Source organism: Neopsephotus bourkii, unplaced genomic scaffold, assembly GCF_033783945.1.
Source record: "Neopsephotus bourkii isolate Nb327-2 ecotype Australia unplaced genomic scaffold, CSIRO-AGI_Nbou_v1 NB_1763, whole genome shotgun sequence".
Taxonomy (NCBI): domain Eukaryota; kingdom Metazoa; phylum Chordata; class Aves; order Psittaciformes; family Psittacidae; genus Neopsephotus; species Neopsephotus bourkii.
The window spans coordinates 261,751-287,878 of record NW_026902237.1 but is presented as its reverse complement, the minus strand read 5'-3'; the positions used below and the strand labels follow the sequence as shown (position 1 = coordinate 287,878).

The window sequence follows — 26,128 nt, the reverse complement described above, 5'->3', positions numbered from 1 at the left end:
GCATGAATTTCTGCAGAAGTAAAATTGCTTTTAATGTGGTCATATGATTTAGTGATAAAGGATAAGGGATGTACAGAATCTATACTCTAGCACTAGTTATAAAGATTCTGTCATCAAAACAGATGCTTGGTCCTTTACAATAATTTTCACTTTGGAGATAATTATTAGGTGACTGATAAAAATTTTATGAAGCCATCATAAACTAAGGAAAGGAAGGAGCAGAGTCCATTATCTACTATTGTTTCATAATGAGATATCATAATGATGGCAATTGTAAGCATTTAGATATAATGATCTGTAGAAGAGGAAGAAAGCCTAGCCAAACTATTTCAGAGAGATTACAATTTTTTTTTAATGAAGAACTTAGCTCCTCTATAAACAAGCTAAATCACAGTTAAATTTTGTTTCTAAAAAATTAGTTAAATTTTGTATGGACATATCTATATAAAGTCAGGTGAAAATAAGGCAGTGTTCTTTGCTGCTAATTCTTTTATGAAAGAATTGATTTTTAAAGATTTCTGTCTCTGCTGCTTGCTCCAGCCCCCATTCCCAAAGTTACCACCCTATTGATAGTGCTGCTTCAACTGTTCATGAAATAGTGCTATAAATTGAATAAAAGACTTTATCTTGCCTAAAGACCACCATTCTCCAATGACATCAGGATTGTTTCACAGGTCAGGTTTATTATACAGCCCTACATGGATCTTACTTAGCAGAATGAAGGCTAGTGACCAGACAGGGAAGCAGGTGAGAATGTAGGACACCAGAAGGGTCAGATGGAGTAGTGAGGGCAGGGACCTTCTGAAGATCCTCTTCTACTCTAGTAAGGTCTGAACCGAAAGGCAAAACCATAAGCAAGTTTTGTTTCTAAAAATATTATGTGTTTGTATTAGGTTTCTGTGATCAGAAAGACAGAACATTTCCATGTTCATGTGAAAACTGAAAAATAACACAATGTAAGATGAACTAATGAGCTTGTCACTTTTCGGCACCATCATGAAGTCTGTATAAAGTCTTTGAAGGTTTCTCTTTCATTAGATCAGATATTTATTAGATGGAATATTGTGTCCCTTGACTTTCCTCAAGATTTCAGTCAAAGATCAGAGAAACTATGTAGGTGTGTTCTCCATTCTCTAAAGTGAAAAAGCAGAGGAGTTTAATTATTTGATAACTTAATCTTCCTTTATTTTATTTATTTTTTTTTTTGTCTGTGTGTGCCAGTTAAGTACAATCATGTTGCCATAAAAGAGATTTAAGCAGTCTTCCTGAAGAACTCCTTTCAGATGCCTGGATTCTACTTACTCTTGGTAGCTTGAATTTTTAAGAAGGACAGAAAGACCTGTTAGTGTCCTTCCACAGTAATAGAAACAAAGACTCTCTCTCCTTGCTCGCTTCAGGTTTCCTCACCCATTAAAATCAGGCTTTTTGCCTTTCATGTACTTTGTAGTTCTCCTGATCTGTGCCATCCATGTTTGCACTGTTCATATTTGACTTTTAAAATATAAATAGTTTGAGTCCTTATACACTTTCAAGGGATGAAGTAATCCAAAGCAAAGTATTTTGGGTTAATCTAAACTGATGTTTGAGGTTCTGCATGCATACTGTTCCCTCTCCTTGCTTCTGCTATTTTGAGGTAAAGCATAACACAGCCCATTATCCTCCGAGTTCTGCCTAAGTGCTGGATTCTTGTCAACTTCATTTTACCACTTCAATTACAGCATAGGGATACAGCACAGGAGCACATCTTTCACCACTCAGTAAACGCATGTAATGAATTATTAGTGTAGTCACTGGCACTGCAGACACTGAGCTAACAAGTGTGAGTGCCCTGCTTTGGCTCTGTGTAGACCATGTCTGTCATTAACATGCGTGCCCAGAAGATAAATCAAGGCATTTTTATTTCAGCTTAATCCACCTTTAAGAAAGGCAGGGCAGGAACAGTGTCCACGTTTGTATTGCCCTTCACTGTCCTGGGCTGTTGTTGGAGGGGGACTCACAGCAGGAAAACTCTTCAGGTGAAACAGAGGGACCATGCTGGACAAGTGGGAGGAGCACGGGCTCAGGTATCTCTTTCATAGAACCGTAGAATGGTCTGGGTTAGAAAGGCTCATGTAGTTCCAACCCCTTGCCATGGGCAGGGACACCTCCCACTAGACCCGGTTGCTCAAAACCCCGTCCTAGCTGACTTTGGCAGTGTTCAAGGCCAGGATGGACGGGGCTTTGAGCAACCGGGTCTAGCAGGAGGTGTCCTTTACTTAATAAATACAGGCCAATGGGATGTGGCCATTTTGGTGCACCTCCAAAACAGCGGGTCTGGGGTTTTTATTTCCTTCCAGCTCCTGCCCAACCCCACGTCCGTGGACACCCGAAAGCCGCCGGCGCCGCTGCCCGCCGAGCCCCTAGCCGCGGCCCTGCCCCGTTCCATCCTCTTCCGATTGGTGTGTATGGAAGCGCCGCTCTTTTGCTTCCAATCAGCGTCCTGCGTCCGTTACTAAGCGATCGTTTCCAAGCCGCGCAGGCCGCTCGATGAGACGGCGGCGGCCATGGCGGGTGGGTGGCGGGACGTGGCCGGGGTGCGCATCGACCCGGCCGAGCTGTGCTTCAGGGACGCGGTGCCGGGAAACAGCTACCGCGCAGCGCTCAGCGTCCAGAACCAGCGGCTGGGGAGCTGTCGTCTCCAGCTGCTGCCGCCGCGCCGGCCCCAGGTGAGGGGTGGCCGGGAGGGAAGCGGAGGGGAGTGTGTGCCCCCACGGCCCCTGCCCGGGCGGATCTAACGTCGCCGAGGTCTGCCAGTCTTTACGAGTCAGTTGTTGGCCCTGTGCTTGTTTGTGCAGTGCCTCGCACCACTCCGGCGTGCATGAGTAACGGCAGCGCCCCATGCCGACACTCTGGCCAGGGTCCCGAGGGTCTCTGTCCCTCCCTGTAGGGCTTGTCCTGGCTGAGGAACTGGTACCCCACTCGCCTTGAACTTACCAGATGAGTGTCCCCCTTGAAGTGCAGAACATTGTCAGAGGTAAAACAGATCTCAGTGCCCAGCTTTTATTCCTTAAGTTTTGCAGAAAGGGCTGCCGACCTTGGTAGGTCCTGAGGCTGAGAAACTCAATAGCCAAAACTATTAAGTAGGTATTTGTTTATTCACCACTGAGTGCGTGGGGGATTGCTGCTGCTAACACGCACACTCACTGCCCAGCTTACCCCAAATTTATGTTAGTAGATACACATCTTCATAAGATTTCTGAGAAGAGGAGGGGTCCTTCTTGGAACTCTGCCACTCCTCCTTGAGCATGCCTATTGTCTTCTGGTGGTGGTTGACCGTGGTTGTGAGGATGAAGGCTCAAAGTCTTCCCCTAGGTTGAACTTTTCACCTTTTCTCTCGGAGTATGCGCAAGTGCTTTCACAGCAGTTTTCCAAACCACCGAAGCAGCCCTAACCAGTATGCATCTTTAGCACACAAGCAGTCCCTATTAGCTTAGGCCTAGACAAGCAGTAGCAAAAAGTTGCTTAATTAGCTCGCTGACCTTACAATTTTATGCTTTTTCTTTCTGTTAAAGCTTCTTTGTCTTAGTATATAGCTTCTTTGTCTTAGTGAATTTCTATTATCAATATCCCCCTTTTATGTAACTTTAAGAATTCTTTTGCATTTGCACAGAAAGGATAACTTTCTTTAATTTTGTACCATATGAGAGGTTATGCAGTTGATATAGGCTATTTACTGCTACATAGATTCCTGCTAAATTTCTAGTTATATTTTTTTAACACAACCTAAGGTTATTTTTATTAGTATAATTGTTACTATAATTACAATTAGAGTTTGTATCAAGGCAGCAAACCAACCTGCGAGAGAAAACCCAAATACCTGTGGAATTTTGTTGAACCAAGTAGTTTCCATATTTGTTTTAAAGCTCCACTGTCTCATGCTATTTTCTTAATTTGATCAATTTGCTTATTTAAATCTTGAGTGACATTTGAAATTTATATACAACATTTTATTTTTTAATCCTAGGAAGCCACATATCCCATGTAGGTCTAATGCCATTCTATTTTGCAATATCATTTTGGAAGTTGTCTGTAATTGCCTGTTTAAGTCCTGCAAACCCTTCTGTGTGGAGTTCCCTAAGCTTTCTACCTGTTGAGTAAGGTTATGTAAAAAAAAAATAAATTTTCTAATGTTGAGTATTCTGGAGCGAAGCTAGCCCATAATATTGTATGTCCTTAATACTAGTCTAGTCCATAATACTCTTGTACCTGTGCTAGGGGATTGCCAGTTTTCCTGACTTTCTCTCTTTATTCATCTCCATAGAGGTGGTTGCAAGGGAGATTTTCTCCATAATGGACGTAATGTTAATAATCCCAAGGTCCATTGTTTTGTTTTATCTATTATTTGTAAATGAGTGGGCCAAATTCCATCACTGCCTACCCAAACAACATTGTTTTTATAGTATCCTGGTGGCAGTTAATTGAGCCATGTATTGTTATTAGTTAAATGTGACCAAGTGTCGTTTAACTGCATGAAGTAATTCCTACAAATATATCTTAATCTCAATGCCTGGGCAGCAGGCACTACTTGTTGTATCTCTGATTCTGTAGAACTGCAATTATATACTCTAGTGCAGTTCCATTGTGGCTTATTAGCTGTGTTCTTTTTTCTCATTTCCTCAATATTACTGTAACTCACCTACACCCACAATGGATCTTTAGGACTACCTTCAATTCCCTGTGAATTCTATATGCCACCCAGTTGAGGACATAACTTCCCAGGATCCTTTCGGAACATCTTTCCAAACCTTTGGTATCTGACAGCCCCATGGAATGTTTGTCCATTGATCTCCAGAGGGCTGCTATTTTATTTCCTTGGCCCAGGAAGTGGGAGGTTTAGTTACATTACACTCAGTGACTGAACCGTTGACTTTTTTATAATTCAGAGAGTAATTTCCTTCAGTATCTACCCATTGTAACTTGCTTTCACTATATCCTTGCCACATATTTTCCAAAATTTTAGTCAAATTGGTAAGTTTCCCCATGAAATTGGATTTCCTGCCTCAGTTGACATTGGTAGACAGGCAGTAATGGAGGATACATTCTGTATTCTTGAACTAATTGCAAAATTAAATTTTTATTATAACCAATGCTACAGCCTGTATGCATTAACATTAGCAGCCATAAATTTCATTTTCATGTATCTCCCCGGAATTTCATTTGTAAAGGTCCTGTAGCTTCCACTCTCCACCCTGTGGGTGTCTTCTTTATTCTGGAATAATGGATCCAGGAAGGTCGTTCTCGGATGTTGACAGCTATGAACGTTGTTTGCAGCACTTGGTATGATCTATCCCACTTTTCCTGAAGAGGGTCACCTGAAAGATTCTTAATACATATCCAGTCACTCGGGTTAAAAGAGTAAACTTTATGGTCGACGCTTTTAACTTTAGTCTCTGACAGTTGTTTATGGACTTTTTCTAACTGTTTATCCAAAGAGATCATATATTCCTGGAGACAGTGATTTCTTAACTGTTCTAGATTGTCGTTATTTATTGCAACTGCCTGGTGTGGCCTTCCAAACAGAATTTCAAAAGGGCTTTTCCTTAGCTCTCAGTTTTACATGTATTCTCAATAGAGTGATAGGAAGTGCCTAATACCAGTATAAATGAGTTTCCTGAAAAATTTTAGCAATTTGTTGCTTAATCATATGATTTCATCTTTTCTACTTGTCCACTAGCTTGTGGTCCATATGGAGTATGGAGTTGCTAATTAATTCCTAATATTTTGCTAACCAGTTGCAGTACTTGTGCACAAAAATGTGTTCCTCGGTCACATGAAATAGCTATTGGTACTTCAAATCTGGTATTATTTCATTTAATATCACTTTAGTCACTTCTATTGCCTTATTAATTCTACATGGAAAAGCTTCTGGCCATCCAGAAAAGGTGTCTGCTAATACTAGTAAACATCGGTAACCCCCTTTTCTTGGTAATTCAGAAAAATCAATTTACCAATGTTCTCCCAGAATGTTTCCTCTCACTATAGTTCTGTGTGCTATTTTCTTTCCTGTATTAGGATTGTTTCTTAAACAGATCACACATTGCTGAGTGACTTGTCTGATAGTAGTCTACAAATTTTTCCCTGCCAGTGTAGTCTTCAGATATTCATATAAAGAGTCTGTACCCCAATGAGTCTTAGTATGTTCATCTTTGACAAATTTTAACATTTGATTGCCCAGTCCTTTAAATGAGCCTATCCCTGAGATGGAATTTGCCTCCCTTTTTCTTGAATCCATTTCTGATCTGAATCTGAATATTGAACTTCTGTTTGATTTATAATTTTTCCTTCAGGAACTAATGCCATCACCAAGGGCTCTTGTGTTTGTTCTGCTGCCTGCCTGGCCATATGATTGACCAATCTTTTACCTCTTTCTGGATCAGCATCACCCTTAAGGTGTCCTTGACAATGAATAATAGTGGCTTGCACAAGTACAGCCTTTAATATTATTAATATAATTAATAGAAATTATTAATATAGATTGTACAGCCTTTAATAAATGGAAGATCTCCTCTGCATATTTAATTTGTTTTCCTTGTGACATTAACAAGCTTCGTTCTTTTCAAATTGCCCCATGGGCACTAACGACTCCAAAGGCATACTTAGAATCTATCCGTATGTTAATTCTCTCCCCTTTTGCAAATTCCAGTGACCTTATTAAGGCAATGAGTTCTGCCTTTTGAGCAGATGTTCCTACAAGTAGAGGATTTGATTCAGTTACCTCCGTAGTGGTGGTAATTGCATATCGTGACTTACAAATTCCTTGGTGAGCAAAACTGCTTCCATCAGTATACCAGGAATCTTGTGCTTCTTCCAGAGGCTCTTCTTTTCAGTCAGGTCTGCTTGAGTAAACAGCTTCTATAGTCTCAATACAGTCATGTTCCAATGGTTCCGTAGCTTTTCCTTCAAGAAAGGGAGCTGGATTTACAACATTAGCGATCTAAATTTCCACATCATCTGAGTCAACTAAAATTGCCTGATATTTTAGGAATCTAGACGGGGATAGCTAATGATTACCTTTCTGCTCAAGCACTGCTGACACATCATGTGATACCAGCACTGTTATCTTCTGACTCAAAGTAAACTTACAGGCTTCTTCTATGCTCAGTATCACAGCAGCCACTGCTCGTAGGTGTCCTGGCCAGTCTTTATTGACCTCATCCAATTGTTTAGAGAAATTGGCCACAGATCTCTTATAGGGCCCCAATTGTTCCACTAGGACTCCAAGGGCTATTCCCTGTTTTCACGTGAAAAGAGGCAAAATGGTTTTGTCACATCAGGCAACCCTAGGGCAGGAGCTCTCATGAGTTCTTTCTTGAGGGTTTCAAAAGAAGTTTTTGCTTCACCTGTCCATATCATCTGCATATTGTTGGTTTTTAAAAGTTCATACAATGGTTTAACTATGATGCCATAATTGTAAATTGATAATCTGCATTCCAAAAAAATTCTGAGTTCTTTCACCATTTGAGGAAGAGGGGTTTGGCAGATGGCTTCATTGTGCTCAGTCCCCAACACTCATTGTCCTCTGAAGACTTCATATCCCAGGTAGTTCACATGCTTCTGTGCTACTGCTTTCTGTTGAGAGACTCGATATCCGTTTCATCCAAGAAAATTCAATAAACTTATTGTCCACTGAATACACTCAGTCATAGTTGCAATTGACAAATCACCCACATACTGCAAAAGAACTTCATTTCCTTCAAGAGGCTTCCACATTTCCAATTCTTGACCTAGTTGATTTCAAAAAATTGTTGGGCTGTTTTTAAACCCTTGAGGCAACACTGTCCAGGTCAGTTGAGTTTTTCTCCCAGTTGTGGGATTTTCCCATTCCAAAGCAAACAGTTTCTGACTAACTTGAGCCAGGGGGAGGCAGAAGAATGCATCTTTTAGATCCAGTACTGTGAACCACGTCTGGTCATCTTTAAGTTTCATGAGGAGTGTACAAGGATTAGCTTCCACTGGATGTAAGTCTTTAGCTATTTTTTAGCTGTCCTCAAATACTGTACTAGACAATAAGCACCATCCAGCTTTTTCACTGGTAATATAGGGGTGTTATAATCAGATTCACATTTGACTAATAACCCATTTTTTATGAACTTATTGATCAAATCCCCTATTCCTTTTTGATCTTCTAGTTTTAAGGGGTATTGTCTTTTATTTACTGGACTCACTCCTTCTTTAACATTGATTATTATTGGAACTGCATTTTTTGATTTTCCAGGAACTTCTGAAGCCCGTACTCCTGGGTATACCTGATTCAAAATCTCTTCCACTTCTATCTCAGATTTCTGGGATATTTCCGAGTTTATCATAGCTACACTTAAAATTTCAATCACCTGTTCTTCTCTTAATTCTATATTTCCTTGTTTAAATTCAATGGTTGCCTCTAATTGTTCCAATAGATCTTGTCCCAACAGGGATTTGGGAGAATTTGGCAAGTATAAAAATCTGTGTATTCCAATTTGTCTTCCCAATGTATATTCAAGGGGTTTAGGGAAAAATGTCTTTTTCTGCTGTCTGGTAGCTCCTATTATCTTTACAAAGTCATTACTTACAGGCACCAACTTCTGGTTAGAACAGAGAAGGAGGATGATCCCATATTGATTAAAAAATCAACTACCTTCTCATATTCCCCTAGCTTTATTTTAACCAGTGGATCTGCTAGGGTAGATGCGTCAGGTCCGCGTCAATCTGTAGCAGCTATTATGGACGAGGAGCTTTTCTGTAATTCAGGGCATTCATGTTTTCAATGTCCATTCTTCTTACAGTAAGCACACTGACTGATGCTCAGTTCATTCCGTATTCCCCCCCTTCCTTTCATGGGGGGGAATCCTCTCTGCCATGTCCTGGTAACCATCTCCGATTTCTACTTTGCTCTAAAGCAGCCACTGTTGCAGTCGCCATGACTCTAGTCAACTTCTCTCTTCTCTCTTCTCTCTGCTCTCTTCTTCTCTCTTCTCTCTGCTCTCTTCTCCTGTCTTCACCTCTCTCCTCTCTCCTCTCTTCTCTCTTCTATCTATTCCTATACACGCTCCAAGCCTCTTCTGACAACTTTGACAATTCTCTTATTTCTGTCTCTTTCAACTTCTATAGTTTCTTTCTAATATCTGGGACTGACTGCCCTAGAAATAATGAAACCAACTGCTGTGTTCCAAAATCTGAGGACGGGTCCAAAGTTGTGTATTTCCTCATTTCACTCTGGAGATTGTCTAAAAAAATCAGTCGGGGTTTCACTTTGCCCTTATTTTACTTCATAAAGTGCTGAGCAATTTACTGCTTTGGGGATATCATTTTCTAGTCCTAATTTAATCCAATCCCAATAACGACTCAACATTTGATAACCTCCTGCAGTATTAGGGTCCGAATTAGGATTAGTCAATGGTACATGCTGATCTACATTTCCCTGTAAGGCTCCTCTGGTAATCTGAGCTTGGACAGGAGTTTTAGCAGTTTTCAATATCAACTGTTTTCCAGTTTCAGTAATTTCTCTGAGCATTAAATCAACATCAGACCAGTCAGGATCCTGATTTCTAACAGTTAATTTAAACCTCTTAGCCCCTTTATCGGGATCTTGCTGATACCTTTTAGCCACTTCTTTCTGGTTATCTAAATCTCCAGCGCTGAAAGGAACTTCAACTCTAACTGGATCCCCTTCAGGTTTCAAGTTGCCTAAGGGGTGCTACAATTTGAAGTCCTTTGAGAGTTTTGTTCCTAGTTCATGCTGTTATAGGAGCATCTCCCCCAGAGGCTTCCACTTCCCCTTCAATTTTGCTGCTACTATCTGCATGAGAGCTCCCTGCTTCTGCCTGTGGATTTTTCAAAATGGGAGCCCTTAACTTCTCTGGTTCTGGCATACGATCCTGTTTGTCGTTTTTGGTCTTTGTAGCTTTAAGACAATGCTGTCCAATACTACAGGCAGAGCAGCATCGCTTTAATTTCCCTTCTACTTTCTTTTGATCTTTTTCCAGTGATAATACTAGAGGATCCTGTGGGACAACATTAATTCAACATTCTTTTTGCCACTCAGGATGGTTCCGTACAGTGAAAAACACATCTGCATATGTAATTTCGTCCCATTTTCCTTCTCATCTCAAGAATAACATTAATTGCAATGAAGTATTGTAATTTAAAGTTCCATTAACCGGCCACTTTTCTTCGTCCTCTAATTTATAGAGGGGCCACCACTGGTTACAGTATTCAATCAAGGTCTTTTTGTTCACATTTGCACTGGGCGGTCCCCCTGTCTTTTTCCAGTGATCTAGACTAGAGCCAAGAGGACTTTTCTTCAAAACTCCACTACTCCCATCATCAATTTCACCTTTTTATTTTTGAAGAATTCTTTCTTCTTCCTTCAAGAAAGTCTACCCCACCCCAAGGCACAATATAGGCAGGTGTTAATCACACCTAACAAACTGGAAGGTGCCCCACACCCTTCACAAATCAGGTCAACGTTTTTGGCATAAAGATAATGGCTCTGATGACAAATATATCCCACAATGATTACAAATAGCAGCTAAACATAAAAAAACAATGCCTACATTTAGGGCAAGGACAATCATTCACAGTCACTGGAAAACCCTGTACTCTTTCAAAATATTTTTGAGTCTCCTTATGACCTGCAACTTCTCCTCCCATGTAAAATCAGTAACTTAACACGTTCCTAACCAAGTTCCTTGTCAAACTATGGAGATTTCACACTGTTTTGCACCAGACACGGTGGACAACACATAAACTTCTAGTCATACAAAGCACAATAACTATTAAAATCACAATGCTCACAATAACTATTACATAAACCTCAGTTTCCATACTCAAACCTTATCCAAGTATCAGCATCAGGAATTTCCCCTGTGATGCGAAGCCCTGCAAGGGACATCTCCCACATCTTACGGGAACCCTTTATCAAGACCAGTCAACCAAGCCAAACTGTTTAACAAATACCTCAAAGGTGGTGCAGTGATGGTCCTTGTCTGCTACTGCAGTGAGCCGAATGAAGGGAGGAGTCCCTCTGGGAAATCCTGGGGGTCCCAAGGGAGTCCCTGCATTCAGTGAATTCTGCAGCCGAGCAGAGAGTGTCCCATCTGGGTCAAAAATCTGATGCCGAGAAAAGCACCATAAAGAAACTCAGTAGTCAATATAACAGTCAGCTGATTGGAGCTGATTGGAGCTAGCCAGCTAGAGCCGCAGCAGGCACGCTACAGCGACCGCGAGCTTCTACCGAGATTAGGAAAATCAGAGGTGGTAGTGGAGAGGCATCGCGATTCCCGACATTTCCCGATGCTTCCTGATTCCTGAAGTCCCAGCAGCCCTTGTGAGAGAGCGGCTGACGTGGCGGGGGGCGTTCCCACGGTGATGGTGGGAGATTTAAATTCGGTTGAAACTTGCTACTCGCATTCAGTCAGCTGATTGGAGCTAGCCCAGCTAGAGCTGCAGCCAGCACAGCTACAGCGACCGCGAGCTTCTACTGAGATTAGGAAAATCAGAGGGGATAGCGCAGAGGCATCGCGATTCCTGGCATTTCCCGATGCTTCCTGATTCCCGAAATCCCAGCAGCCCTTGCGAGAGAGCGGCTGACGTGGCGGGGGGTGTTCCCACGGTGTCGGCGACCACTCCCCTGTCCCTTGACTTGAAAGAGCCCTTGAGAGGGCAGCGACACGTCGCTGGTACCAGGCGCAGGGAAAAACAAGTAGGTCGTGTTGCTGACCAATATGGTCGTCTCCAGAGAGAGAGCTAACAGTAAGAGAGCTGTAGCAACTCAAACAGACACCCCGGCCCTAACCGTGGCTGTTCAGGTCTCTGGATGCAGGGAGTGCCAGAGCCTGCTACTGCCGGGGGAGGGAGGACAGCATTCCACCTGTGTGAGGTGTGAGCAGGTAGAAGATCTGCTTAGCTTGGTGGCTAAACTTAAGGAGGAGGTTGAGACGCTGAGGAGCATCAGGGAGTGTGAAAGGGAGATTGACTGGTGGAGTAACTCCCTGGCTGGCCAGTTGGAACGGCTCCAGGGAGATACCCCCAAAAGGGGATGGACCCTCTGCCCTCTCAGACAGAGGGGGATGGCCCGAGACAGCCCCTGCCCGGTAGCTGTCGCCCAGAGGTAGGGGACCAAAAAGATGATGAGGGTTGAAAGCAAGTTCCGGTTTGGCGTCGTGGGCAGCCCTCCTCCCTTCCTGCCCCGCTTCCCCAGGTGACCCTCCGTAATAGGTTTGAGGCCCTGGATCTGGAAGGAGAGGTAGGTGAGGATGTGGTGCAAGGCCCGCCTACAAGGCCACATAGGAAAAAGCGGTCGACTTCGCACCTCAAGACTGCCTCTGGTAAGAAAGAAAGAAGGGTCATTGTAGTAGGTGATTCCATTCTGAAAGGAACAGAGGGCCCGATATGCAGAGTTGACCCTCATCATAGGGAAATGTGTAGTCTGCCTGGAGCCCGGATCAGGGATATCACCAGGGCGCTCCCCAACCTGGTGCACCCGATAGACTACTACCCGCTGCTGGTCTTCCAGACGGGTGAGGGGGAAGCTGCTTCCTGCAGTCTGAGGGGGATGAAGAAAGACTACAGGGCCTTGGGGTGGATGGTGAAAGACTCTGGGGCTCAAGTGATCTTCTCCTTATTCCTTCCATCTTCCACTGATGATGTGGGACTGAATGGGAAAATTCAGTCCATAAACGACTGGCTTCGAGGCTGGTGCTGCAGGCAGGGCTTTGGATTCTTTGATAACAGCTGGTTTTATAGGGCACCAGTCTGGACAATGGCATGTGTGAAAGGTTTATCGCACAGAGGCAAAAGGATGCTGGGACACGAATTAGCAGGGCTCATTTGGAGAGCTTTAAACTAGATTTGAAGGGGGATGGGGTTGTAGCTGGGCTTGCCTCAGTGGGACAGCGCTCCAGAATTGATGAAGACTGGGAGGCCTCCTGTAATCCTAGGGTGAAATCGGTGTGCTCGGCTCGCTCCCTGAAATGTCTGTACACCAATGCGCGCAGCATGGGAAATAAGCAGGAGGAGCTAGAAACCTGTGTTAAGTCAGGAGATTATGACCTGGTGGCAATTACGGAGACGTGGTGGGACAGCTCACATGACTGGAATATAGTCATGGAGGGCTATGTCCTTTTCAGGAAAGACAGGCCAGCCAGGCGGGGTGCTCTTTATGTGCGAGAGCAGCTACAGTGCGTTGAGTTCTGTCCGGGGACAGATGATGAGCGAGTTGAGAGTCTGTGGGTGAGAATTAAGGGGCAGGCTGGCAGCGGCGATACTGTTGTGGGGGTCTGTTACAGGCCACCGGATCAGGGTGAGGAAGTTGACGAGGCCTTCTACAGGCAGCTGAGAGCGGCCTCACAGTCACAGGCCGTGGTCGTTGTGGGGGATTTTAACTTCCCTGATGTTTGCTGGAAGGACTACTCGGCAACCCAGCCGCAGTCCAGGAGGTTCCTCCAGTGTATGGATGATAACTTCCTCATGCAAATGGTGGATGAGCCAACCAGGAGAGGTGCGCTGCTGGATCTCATCCTCACTAACAAGGAGGGTCTGGTCGAAGGAGTGAAGGTTGAGGGCTGCCTTGGTTGCAGCGACCACGAGATGGTGGAATTCAGGATCTTGTGTGGTAGGGCCAGTAGAATAGCAAGTAGAATTGCAACCCTGGACTTTAGCAGGGCAAACTTTGGCCTCTTCAAGCAATTGCTAGGGGAAATCCCATGGGCTAGGCTGCTTGAAGGTAAAGGGGCCCAAGATAGTTGGTTGACGTTCAAGGACTGCTTTTTCCGAGCTCAAGATCAGAGCATCCCGACACGTAGGAAGTCAAGGAAGAGGGTCAGGAGACCTGCGTGGCTAAATAGGGAATTGCTGGGTATGCTGAAGTGGAAGAGTTTGCAGGTCATGGAAGGAAGGGCTGGCCACTTGGGAAGAATATAAGGCTGCTGCTAGAGGATGTAGGAAAGCAGCTAAGATGACTAAGGCCTCCTTGGAATTAAAGCTGGCGAGAAGGGTTAAGAACAGCAGAAAGAGCTTTTTCAAATACATGGCAGATAAAACTAACACCAGAGGCAATGTAGGCCCGCTGATGAATGGGACGGGTGCCCTGGTGACAGAAGATACAGAGATGGCAGAGTTACTGAATGCCTTCTTTGTCTCTGTCTACTTTGCCGGAGGCAGTCCTGAAGAGCCCTTGTACCGCTGAGACCTCAGATGAAGACAGGTCAATGAAGCAGTTTGCCTTAGTCGATGAGGAATGGGTTAGAGATCTGGACATCCATAAATCCATGGGTCCAGATGGGATGCACCCGTGGGTGCTGAGGGAACTGGCGGAGGTCATTGCTAGACCACTCTCCATCATCTTTACCAAGTCTTGGGAAACAGGAGAGGTGCCTGAGGACTGGAGGAAAGCAAATGTCACTCCCGTCTTCAAAAAGGGCAAGAAGGAGGACCCGGGTAACTATAGACCGGTCAGCCTCACCTCCATTCCTGGGAAAGTGATGGAACACCTTGTCCTTGGTGCCATCTTAAGGCATATCAAGGATAAGAGGGTTATGAGGGGCAGTCAACATGGCTTCACCAAGGGGAAGTCATGCTTGACCAATCTCATAACCTTTTATGAGGAAATAACACGGTGGATGGATGATGGCAGAGCAGTGGATGTGGTCTACCTTGACTTCAGCAAAGCATTCGACACAGTCTCCCACAGCATCCTCGCAGCCAAATTGAGGAAGTGTGGTCTGGATGATCGGGTAGTGAGGTGGACTGTGAACTGGCTGAAGGAGAGAAGCCAGAGAGGTGTAGTCTATGGGGCGGAGTCTAGTTGGAGGCCTGTATCTAGTGGAGTGCCTCAAGGGCCGGTACTGGGACCAGTATTATTTAATATATTCATCAATGATTTAGATGAGGGAATTGAGTGTACTATCAGCAAGTTTGCTGATGACACTAAGCTGGGAGGGGTGGCCGACATGCCAGAAGGCTGTGCTGCCATCCAGAGGGACCTGGACAGGCTGGAGAGTTGGGCGGGGAATAACTTGATGAAATATAACAAGGGAAAGTGTAGAGTCCTGCATCTGGGCAGGAACAACCCCAGGTTCCAGTATAGGTTGGGGAACGACCTTTTAGAGAGCAGCATAGGAGAGAGGGACCTGGGGGTCCTGGTGGACGACAGGGTGACCATGAGCCGACACTGTGCCCTTGTGGCCAAGAAGGCCAATGGCATCCTGGGGTGTATTAGAAGGGGGGTGGTTAGTAGGTCGAGAGAGGTCCTTCTTCCCCTCTACTCTGCCCTGGTGAGACCGCATCTGGAATATTGTGTCCAGTTCTGGGCCCCTCAGTTCAAGAAGGACAGGGACCTGCTGGAGAGAGTCCAGCGCAGGGCAACTAAGATGATGAAGGGAGTGGAGCATCTCCCTTATGAGGAAAGACTGAGGGAGCTGGGTCTCTATAGTTTGGAGAAGAGGAGATTGAGGGGTGACCTTATTAGTGTATATAAATATATAAAGGGGGAGTGTCACGAGGATGGAGCCAGGCTCTTCTCAGTGGCAAACAATGGTAGGACAAGGGGCAATGGGTACAAACTGGAACACAAGAGGTTCCACTTAAACTTGAGAAGAAACTTCTTCTCAGTGAGGGTGACAGAACACTGGAACAGGCTGCCCAGGGAGGTTGTGGAGTCTCCTTCTCTGGAGACATTCACAACCCGCCTGGATACGTTCCTATGTAACCTTATCTAGGTGTTCCTGCTCCGGCAGGGGGATTGGACTAGATGATCTTTTGAGGTCCCTTCCAATCTCTAACATACTGTGATACTGTGTGATACTGTGATAACTATTAAGTAGGTATTTGTTTATTTGGCACTGGGCACGTGGGGGATTGCTCCTGCTAACATGTGCGCTCACTGCCCAGCTTACCCCAAATTTATGTTAGTAGATACGCATCTTCATAAGATTTCTGAGAAGAGGAGGGATCCTTCTTGAAACTCTGCCATTCCTCCTTGGGTATGTGTGCTGTCCTCTGGTGGTGGTCAACAGTGGTTGTGAGGATGAAGGCTCAAAGTCTTCCCCTAGGTTGAACTTTCCACCTTTTCTCTCGGAGTATGTGCAAGTGCTTTCACAGCAGTTTTCCGAACCACCAAAGCAGCCTTAACCAGTATACATCTTTAGCACGCAAGCAGTCCCTATTGGCTTAGGCCTAGACAAGTAGTAGCAAAGTTGCTTAATTAGCTCGCTGACCTTACAATTTTATGCTTTTCCTTTTGCTTAAAACTTCTTTGTCTTAGTATATAGCTTCTTTGTCTTAGTGAATTTCTATTATCAGTCCTATGTAAGAGACTGCTTTGGTAGGTGTAAATGCATTCAGTGCTGCAAATGGCAAATGGCTCATGGATGTCTGCACAGCTTATGAAACTGACTGAAATTTGCCAGTGAATTGGAGGTTAAAACTGTTGAATAACTGGATAAATAGAAAGAAAAAAATGCAATTCTCAGAATTGTCTGAATTGTTTCTTGTGTGACAGTTCTGAAGGAGGGTTTCAGTCCTGGTTTATCATTTTGTTGTGAGAATGTGTAGGTCTCATTTCTATGACACTTGAGAAATGTTATTTTGTAGAGCTTCAAATGAGTCTGCTCATTTGAAGCCTGTAAGTCAGGATCAAATGAACTCCAGCCTTCCCAGCACTATAGTTTCCTGAGGTTGTGAGTGATTTGGAGAGCTCCCTTGTTAAATCCAGAGTTTCAGTAGAAGTACTTGCTTGTAAGTTCTGCTACATAAAGTCCCTTGCTGGTAGAAAATGCTGCTTAACTTTACTGGCTGACTGCAGTCTCCAGAAGTTCTATCCCTCAAGAAGCCCATGAGTTCCTTGTTACTTCATGCAGTGTTATGTAGAAACTGATCAGTTTGCCACAGAGTGAACACCAAATCTGAGAAGTTTTCCAGATTATCTGGAAGGCACAGTGTTTGAAATTATTTTTGCTTGGGTTTCCATAGTTTTGACTGATAGCTCTGTTATTTTTGTATTATATTCTGAGTTTTTTGAGTGGTGTAGTTCATTTGTTATGCTTGCTTGCAGAGGGCTTTTCAGAAAAGAGGGGTTTATAATCTTTGCTCAAGGTAGTATGGTCACTGTTAATATTATCTAATTAGTTCTGGAAAAATCATTGCATAGACAGAGTTTTTTAAGGCAAATGCATCTTTACAGTTCTAACCAGTTTAGCCCTTGACTTGTATCCTATGTTGGCCTAGCAAAACCTGTCTGTGGTTAGTTTTACTTTGGTCTTTCATTTAGCTAGTTTATTATCTGTTAATTATGTAAAAATTAGGATCAAAGGGTTAAATTCCCATTGGGTGTTGAACAGAAGCTGATGTTGCTTTGTGTTCACAGCAGCTTGGTCTATGAATATGTATATTCTAGGGTAGTCCTCAAAACCATTGTCAGACACTTGTAGTAACTTGGATAATTTTGCTGTTTTGAGTAATCAGCCTTTCTTTTGGAGGTCAAGAGTGGCCAAACCTGCATTTTATACCCCCACACAACTTTGTGTGAGGTGGATCTTGATTTTTATTACACTGTAACTGAAGACTGTTGAAATGAGCTGGAAACTGTTGAGTGCGGTTGATTTGGTAGGGCTGTGCTTATTCTGGTTTGATAGTTTTCATCAGCCTTATCAATTTTTCATGTGCTCCAGAAGTGGAAAGGCAGAGTCAATTTTAGAGAAACAGTTACTCAATCATAGCTTAACAAGTTTTTACCTCTGTAAGTATCTCATGCCTTTGCAGAGTATTTTAATGCTATTGTGAGTGAGACAACTAATTTGACTGATAAGAGGACAAGGTTCGACTTCACATGCTCAGTTCTAGAAAGGTCTGTTATATTGACCTTTCTCATTCACAGACCTTACGCTGCCATCTGTTATTACACGGCTCTGAAGTGTATGACTCATCTGTAAATTTTCAGAGGTATTACATTCATAGGGTACAAGGACTGAAAAATAACCTTCCTTGAGCTGTCATGGTGCGTGATCAAGGAATGCCTTTCAAGAAATTTAGCTCACAAAGCAGTTTTCCATAGGTTTCATTAAAGGCAGTAGGACAACATATTAATTTTCCCTTGTGTAAAATGAATATGCTTGGCTGTTTAATTAACTTTCAAAAATAATTTTACACAGTTCAAAATTAAAACATGGTTACTCTTTCAAAATCGAGCCCATAATCATGATACATGTTATGTAACAAATTTCCTCTAGTTGAGTGTTTATACTGCTAGGAAAATGTTAAAGGGGATGCTTGGACAATAAAATCAACAAGTAGTAAATGATATGTTTGCATATGTCAAACATAAATTAGAACAGAAAAAATAAAGAATACTGGGATGACCCTTTTTCAGAAATAACATGAGTAAAATTGGACATATAGAGCAGAAGCCTTTTGTGCATAGAGTGATGTGAATTGTAAAAAGACTGAAACACCCCAGAAACTATAGATTTTGCTACAAGGCTTTCCTTTCTAGGGTACTAGGGTACTTTCTAGGGAACTGCTGTATTTCCCACTTTGTGCTAGTAGATTATTTGTATATTCTGTTCAATGAAAAAATGTGTGGGGCTGTTGGTTATAAGCAGATGCTTACAAACAACAAAACCAGAATTTTTGAGAGAGGGAAAACCTGCTTTCTGGCAGCTGCTTCTGTGTTGGTTTTTTTTCTGTCATTTGATCCCCCAAACTGAAGGTGCCATGGGCCCTTCAAGCAGATTTTTCAACAATCTGAAGGACATCCTCTTGACATTTGCTGAATGTCAGACAGACCTAGAGAAACCTCTGATGCAGTCTCCTTTAGTTGATGGTTTGAACTGAGACTTGATCCTTATTACTTTCAGAGGTACTGAAAAGATTCACCATTGAGTAATAGCTGACTTCTGTGTTGCTGAAGGTTTCTTGCAACAGCAGGAAAAGCTAAAGCTCTCTTGGAAAGGCTCAAAATTATATTTTTCTAAATTAACTCTTCTGTGTAATTTGATGTGTCAGTATTTGTTCTTTTTGCCCTACTGTAGAAAGTCTGAACTTCATTGAATAGGAAAAGAAAGTTTATAAAATCCTATATATTTAAAAATTGGGTTTGAATTTAAAATCAATGAACCACATATATATCTTTTTTAAAACTAGATTTTTTTTTATTACAGTTTAAATTGATTGTGGAAAATCCAGAAAAACCTGTTGCACCTGGACTTCGAGTTACAGCTTTTGTGGAATATTATCCTAAGAGTAAAGAAGATCTTCAAGATAGACTACTTCTTTTAATAGAAGATGAGATAGTTGATATCCCCCTGCTTGGGTATGGTGTTCAGAAGTTCATATGCTGCCATTATGATTAGCAGTTTAATCTTGTGGAAAGCTTGCTAATACAAGTCACCTATGGCTATGTAATTAATGTGTCAGTTGCACTGAAAACAAATAGTAAGTTTTCTTACAAAAGTAAGATTTTTATTTTTTTTTTCCGAAGCAGCACAAAGGTAATTAGCTAATTGGGGCAATGTCTTCTAAGATTCTAGAAAGACTTTGGATTCTGGTTTTGCTTCATTCTAATTTGGTTATGATAATGTTGATAACATTTATACATCTCTCCCTGCCCCCCCCCCCCGCCATTCCTCCATGCAACGTATTACACAGGCAGGGTCTATCTACCTTGGCGAAGGAGATGTATCTTCCTTCTCCATTTAGTCTCTAGTACCCTATGTAACACAGATCATGGTATAGTTGTTCCTGCATATTCCTATTTGTGGTTAAGAGGAGATGAGATAGAGTTATGCTGATGTAAAATTCCAGTTGATTTCATACACAGTTTATGTGAGATCAGAGGTGTGATTGTGTGAGAAATTGGGGCCCTTAAAATACAGGTTTCCTGAAACAAGCATGATCTTTTTGTTATGGCCGAGAAGTACCCAGTACAGTTTTGCTGTCATGCTGGCTAAGGCTCTTAAATCAATAACAGGAATAACTTGTGTCATTATCCACTTCTGTCTGTTGTAGTAAGTTTTGTTGAAGCCACATAAAGTATCTATAAAACAAGATGACTGTAAATTGGAACTGGCATGCATGTTTTCTCGCTGCTTTTAGTTCAGGCAGCTGGTAATAAAATACAGTGAATGTAAACTTTGGTCTTCTTTTGCGATGTAACTAACTAGTTTTACTTAAAGTTCTTAGTACTATAATTATTTAAAATTAAATAGAAATGTATACATTCCATTTTGACCAATTGTTTAAAGCTATAATGTTTTAAAGCTACAGTAGTTAGCCATTAAACAGCTTGATAGACAGCTAGATCGCTTTTACATCTTCCCTGTGTATACCATACTGCTGAAGTGAGTTGCATAAACATTGGTAGGAGAATTAGGAGAAAAGCAGAACTCTCTTCTGCTGGAGTAGTTAACCAAATTTCTTTAAAAATGCAAAGGTATTTTCAAGTTTTGGGAGCATATAACCATGTTTTTTCTCTGCAGATTGATTCCGTGCTGTTGCCTGGAAATCGAGTCAGAGACTAATTTTGGTACAGTGATTGCAAACAGTAAAGTAATTAGTAAAGAAATTAGTATTGCTAACCGTGGATCATCTTCAGGTAAATATTTAGTATGGATTACATTATACAAATATTTTATTTCTTTGGAAAATGTAATTTTATGCAAGTAGACACTTGAGTGGCCGAGTGGGTTATGGGGGTTATGAGTGTTGTAGCTAAAGGTGTTAGAAATGGCCCATTGTTTCTATAGGCAGTACTGCTTCTCCTTAGGGAAGAAAAATTAATTTAGAACTTTGCTAAATTTTAGGAGTTCTCTATTTTTTGAGTCCTATCTGAAAGATGAAAAAACGTCAGTTTCTCATTGGACTACTATGCACAGCATAAATAATAGCAAATCATGTCTGCCCTTGCTCTTTTTGTCTTGTGATTCTGTGATCCCAATAGCTGTCTGTTAAATAAACAACTACAAGCTCCTTGTACTTTCAGAGCTGAAGTCCTCTAGGATGGGAGTTGAGCTGTTTTTATTATCAGAAAGTAACAAGAAGTCTTTTTATCTTGCTGCCATAGCTTTTGAAGTCATAGAGCTTTCAAAACATGCACATCTTTAACTTTTGTGAGGGATGCTTCCAAGGAATATAAGAAACACAGAGCATGGTGCATAAGAATCCTTATGGGATCCAAGTAATCTATTTGACTGCCTTTTCACCGGACAAAGCTGCAGGCACCTTTCTCCAAAAGCAGGGTGGCAATTATGTGCCGTTTCAAACAACAAATTTAAGGCTGTTGATTGTTTTTTTGTTCCTCACTTGTACAGCTGTTTATTAAAACACAAGAGATTTTTATTTGCAGTAGGCCAAGGTTGTGTGAGCATTTGCTTCATAGATTTCCACAGAAATACTGTATCAAAAGAAAATACATGATTGTGGAAACACAGAGATGAGTTGAAATATTAAAAAACCCAAAACAAATCCCCCCCCCCCCAAACCCAGATGACTGTCTAGTTAGAACAGAATTTGATTTTATTTTAAAGATTTAGTATGTAGTTTATATAAACAACTCTTATACATAGTAACATTTCACTTTGAGAAATCATGATTAAATAAAGAAAATGAGATAATGCATATGCATCTATAACTAATATCCATGATGTGAAATTTCTCACATTGTGTACACGCTATTTCTAGTTATAAACTCTGTTGCATGATGCATGCAGGTTGCGTAGTCAAGTTCTGCAGGATTGGACATGGAAAATTAGAATGAAAGTGGTGGTTAATAAAGGATGTATTGAGGTCAGATAAAGGAAAAGCTGCTGGATAGGTTTTTCTATAGACTTTGTAAATCAACACAGCGGGTCACACTAACAGGCAGCACATAAACTGTATCAGCAGGAAATGCTGTATGCCAGCCTGTGACTCAAGCATTACCTTTCACATCTCATCCCTTGCACAAAATGAGTCCTTTGCTTTTGCTTCTTATGTCAGGGATTGTCTGAGGTAAAACAGTGAATTTTTTCTACATTTGAAACAATTTCTTGCTGTGTATGATATAATATCAGTTAATTAGTGCTGCTGGTTAAATATATATTTTTTCACATTTAAAACAAATTATAACCTAGAAATATTCACTGTTTTCTCTTGCAATAAATTGTGATGTGTACCAAATAATGAAAACTGTTGTTGACTGCATTATACATTTAACTTTCTGGCTATAGCAGCTGTCTAGAGCTCTGTATAAACCAGCCTGTAACTTACAAACCTTTACTTACAGCTGCTTTATTGTATAGTCACTTTTGTCTGGAATGGGAGTACCTTTTGTGTTCCAACTTGCAAAATGGCATGGGACATGTGGGTGTAATATTTAAAGAAATGCTGGAAATAATGATCTACTTTGTTGTTAGAAATAGTTTTCCTGTTCCACAAGAAAATGTACTGCTTGTGAATATCTGCATTGTGTATTTTGTAATTCCAAATGTGTAGTAGAAGAATATAAATCTACAACTTTGTTGTCTAACACTGTGTTTATTATTCTGTTTCTTTTAGGTACATTCAAAGTATCATACGATGGCGCTGTCCTGCTTAACATAGAACCTATCAGAGGAGTAGTAGAGCCAAAATCTAGGAAGATAGTTAAAGTGGATATCTGCACAGATATACCCAGAATCATCAAAGAAGTGGTAAAGTGAGTGTATGACTGAGGAAATCCAGCTCTTTAAGTTACATTATTAATTCTAGTCTTTGTTGTGATTGTTTATCTGAAAAAGTTGATCTTCTAGGTGTCAGTTGCTGTATTCCACATTTATTTTTATTAAATTAATTTGATGTTCTGTGGTGATAATGTAATCAGTGATGCATAAGTTGTATACCTGGCTGTGTTATTAAAGTTTTCTCATAAGTTGTAATGATACGGGTTCTTTGCATATCTCTCATTATACAATTAATCAAGAGCCTTTTGTATCTTTTACCTTTCTACACATCCTGTGTTCCTTTTTTTTTTTCTTAGCTTCTCTAACTTTGCTATTTTTCCATTGGATTTTTGCGTTTCAGGTGTCTGAAAAACATTATGTTGTCCTTTGGTGTATCTTGTTTTAAATGGAGAGAACTTATTTTCAACCACTAAGTCCTTTAAGAATAGACTGTTTTTAAATGCCTAACTTATCTCCCTTCAATTGGTGAATATAAACTTTTTTAAAGTGCCAGAATTTGAAACTAGATTCCCATCTGTAAAGTTGTCCTGGGTTCAGCAGTCATTTTTCTCCTTAGTAGCTAGTGGGGTGCTATGGTTTTGACTTTTGGCCTAGGAAGAGCGCTGATAGCACTGATGTTTTTAGCTGCTGCTCAGTAATGTTTACTCTGACCAATGACTTTGTGAGTCTCATGCTCTGCCAGGGAGGAGGGAAAGCTGGGAGAAAGCAGAGACAGGACACCTGACCCAAACTAGCCAAAGAGGTATTCCATACCACAGCACGTCATGCGCACTATATATACTGAGGGCAGTTACCCGGAAGGGCTAGATCACTGCTCGGTCGGGCTGGGTATCAGTTGGAGGGTGGTGAGCGGCTGTATTCTCTTCCCTTGTTATTTCCCTTATTAGTTACTGCACTGCTCTTATCTCAACCAGTGGGAGTCATATTCTTTCGATTCTCCTCCCCATCCCTCTGGGAGCTGGGGGGAGGAACAGGGGGGGAAGTGAGCAAGCAAGCTGCATGTCTGACTGGGCTTAAACCACGACAAAAGTCCTTTGCAATCCTGTTTTATTATAATAGTGAATAGGGTGTGGTTGGCTTGTTTTCCTAGTTGTCTTTTAAAATTATTAAGACATATCACTTGATATTATTTCTTTATATTCTTCATTTGTGTAGCTAGTTGGAAAAGGAAATGAAAGGAAAGGAGACAAATTCTACTGGAGTGATGGGGAAGAAAATATTTGCATTTTGTACCACAGTTACATCCTTCTTCATTTGTTATTTTCTTTGGTTATTGAGTTTCAGTGTTTTGGTTGCAAAGCATCATGCTTTCTGCTTTTCCTTTGCTGTCCAGGATTGTGTAGTTATATGTGAATATTCAACAGAAAAATTTTTAGCCTGGAGAACACAAAGAAGGACTACAGAGCCCTGGGAGAGGTCGTTAGAGGCTCTGGAGCTCAGATTGTCTTTTTGTCAATTCTCCAGGATACAGGGGAGGACCCTAAAAAGGCTAGGAGGATTGGCCAGGTTAATAAATGGTTAAAAGGGTGGTGCCATAGTCAGGGTTTTGGGTGTCTTGAGCACGGGACCCAAGTTAGTAGGCCAGGTCTACTGGGGGCTGGTGGAGTTCTACATTTTGGTAGGAGGCTTGCCAAACTGGTCAAGGATGCTTTAAACTAGGTGGTTTGGGGGAGGGGAGCATCATTCTGTCAGTTGCCAGCACCTATAATAAATGCTTGGAGCAATGTAGAGATATTCCAGCCTCTCCAGCCAATGAGCAGGCTTCATTTGAAGCTCAGCTCAGATGCCTCTGTACAAATGCCCGTAGCATAGGGAACAAACAAGAGGAATTAGAGATGTGTGCACTTTTATGGGAGTATGATATAACAGGCATCACAGAAACATGGTGGGATGGCTCCTGTGAGTTGAGTGTTGGAATGGAAGGTTACAGGCTCTTTAGAGAAGACAGGCCTGGCAGGTGGGGAAGAGATGTTGCTATTTATGTTAGGGATAGGCTGGAGAGTATGGAACTCTCTCTGGGGACTGGTGAGCAGTCAACAGAGAGTTTGAGGGTCAGGGTTAAAGGGAGAACAGCGATGGGAGACATTACTGTGGGGATCTGTTACAGACCGCCTGATCAAGAGGAATCTGCAGATGAAGCACTCTACAGACAGGTAGGAACAGCCTCACACTTGCAGGCCCTTGTTCTCATGGGAGACTTCAACCACCCTGATATCTGTTGGAGCGACGGTACAGCCCAGCATAAGCAATCCTCGATTGTGTAGAAGACAGCTTTCTTCTGCAAGTAATAGAGGAGCTAACATGTCATGCTTGTGTCATGCAAGGTGTCATGCTTGTCCTTGTGGTCACCAACAGGGAAGGGCTTGTTGGAAATGTGACTCTCCAGGGCAGCCTTGGTTGCAGCGATCACGAGATGGTCAAATTCAAGATCCTCAGGACAGTGAGAAGAGCGTGCAGCAAGCTCACTGCCCTGGACTTCAGGAGAGCAGACTTTGGCCTCTTCAGGAGCCTGCTTAGTAAGGTTCCATGGGATATAGCCCTAGAGGGCAGAGGGGCCTAAGACTGTTGGTTGATATTCAAGGATCACCTACTGCAAGCTCAGGAATGTTGCATCCCAACTAGAAGGAAGAGCAGCAGGGGGGCCAGGAGACCTCCTTGGATGGATAAGTAGCTGCTGAGGTCAATTTGAATGAAAAAAGAGGCTTACAGAAGGTGGAAGCAAGGACAGGCAGCCTGGGAAGAATACAGGGGTGTTGTCTGGGAAGCTAGGGACCAGGTTAGGAAAGCTAAGACCCAATTAGAATTAAACTTGGCTAGGGATGTTAAGGATAACAGGAAGGGATTCTATAGGAACGTAGTGAATAAAATACAGACTAAGGACAACACAGGCTGCCTCCAGAAGCTATCAGGAGGACTGGCTGCACAGGATCTGGGGAAGGCTGAGGTTCTTAATGACTTCTTTGCTTCGGTCTTTACTGGCAAAGGCTCTGACCACACCACCCAAGTCTTGGAAGGTAGATGCAGGGACTGTGAGAATGAAGACCCTAGGCCCACTGTAGGAGAGGAACTGGTTTGAGACCATCTTGAGAACCTGAACATACACATGTCCATGGGACCTGATTGAATCCATCTGCGGGTCCTGAAGGAGCTGGCAAATGAAGTTGCTAAGCCACTGGCCATCACATTTGAAAAATCATGGCAGTCAGGTGCAGTTCCCAACAAGTGGGAAAAGGGAAATATAACCCCCATTTTCAAGAAAGGGAAAATGGATGGCCCAGGGAATTAGAGACCAGTCAGTCTCACTGTGCCAGGCAAAATCTTGGAGCAGATTCTCCTGGAAGGCATGCTAAGGCACATGAAAAACAACAAGGTGCTTGGTGACAGCCAGCATGGCTTCACTAAGGGGAAATCCTGCCTGA

General features: G+C 42.3%; 1 protein-coding gene across 1 annotated transcript in view; it reads left to right on the top strand.

Moving 5' to 3' along the window:
• The first annotated feature begins 2,272 nt into the window (after positions 1–2,272).
• The window catches only part of CFAP47 (cilia and flagella associated protein 47), a 281,878-nt gene continuing 258,022 nt past the window's right edge, over positions 2,273–26,128 (top strand). Inside the window, exons 1-5 of the mRNA XM_061378057.1 lie at positions 2,273–2,438; positions 2,497–2,705; positions 19,173–19,324; positions 20,490–20,605; positions 22,546–22,684. Coding sequence (XP_061234041.1) covers positions 2,273–2,438; positions 2,497–2,705; positions 19,173–19,324; positions 20,490–20,605; positions 22,546–22,684 — 782 coding nt within the window. The remainder of the gene's footprint in view (positions 2,439–2,496; positions 2,706–19,172; positions 19,325–20,489; positions 20,606–22,545; positions 22,685–26,128) is intronic.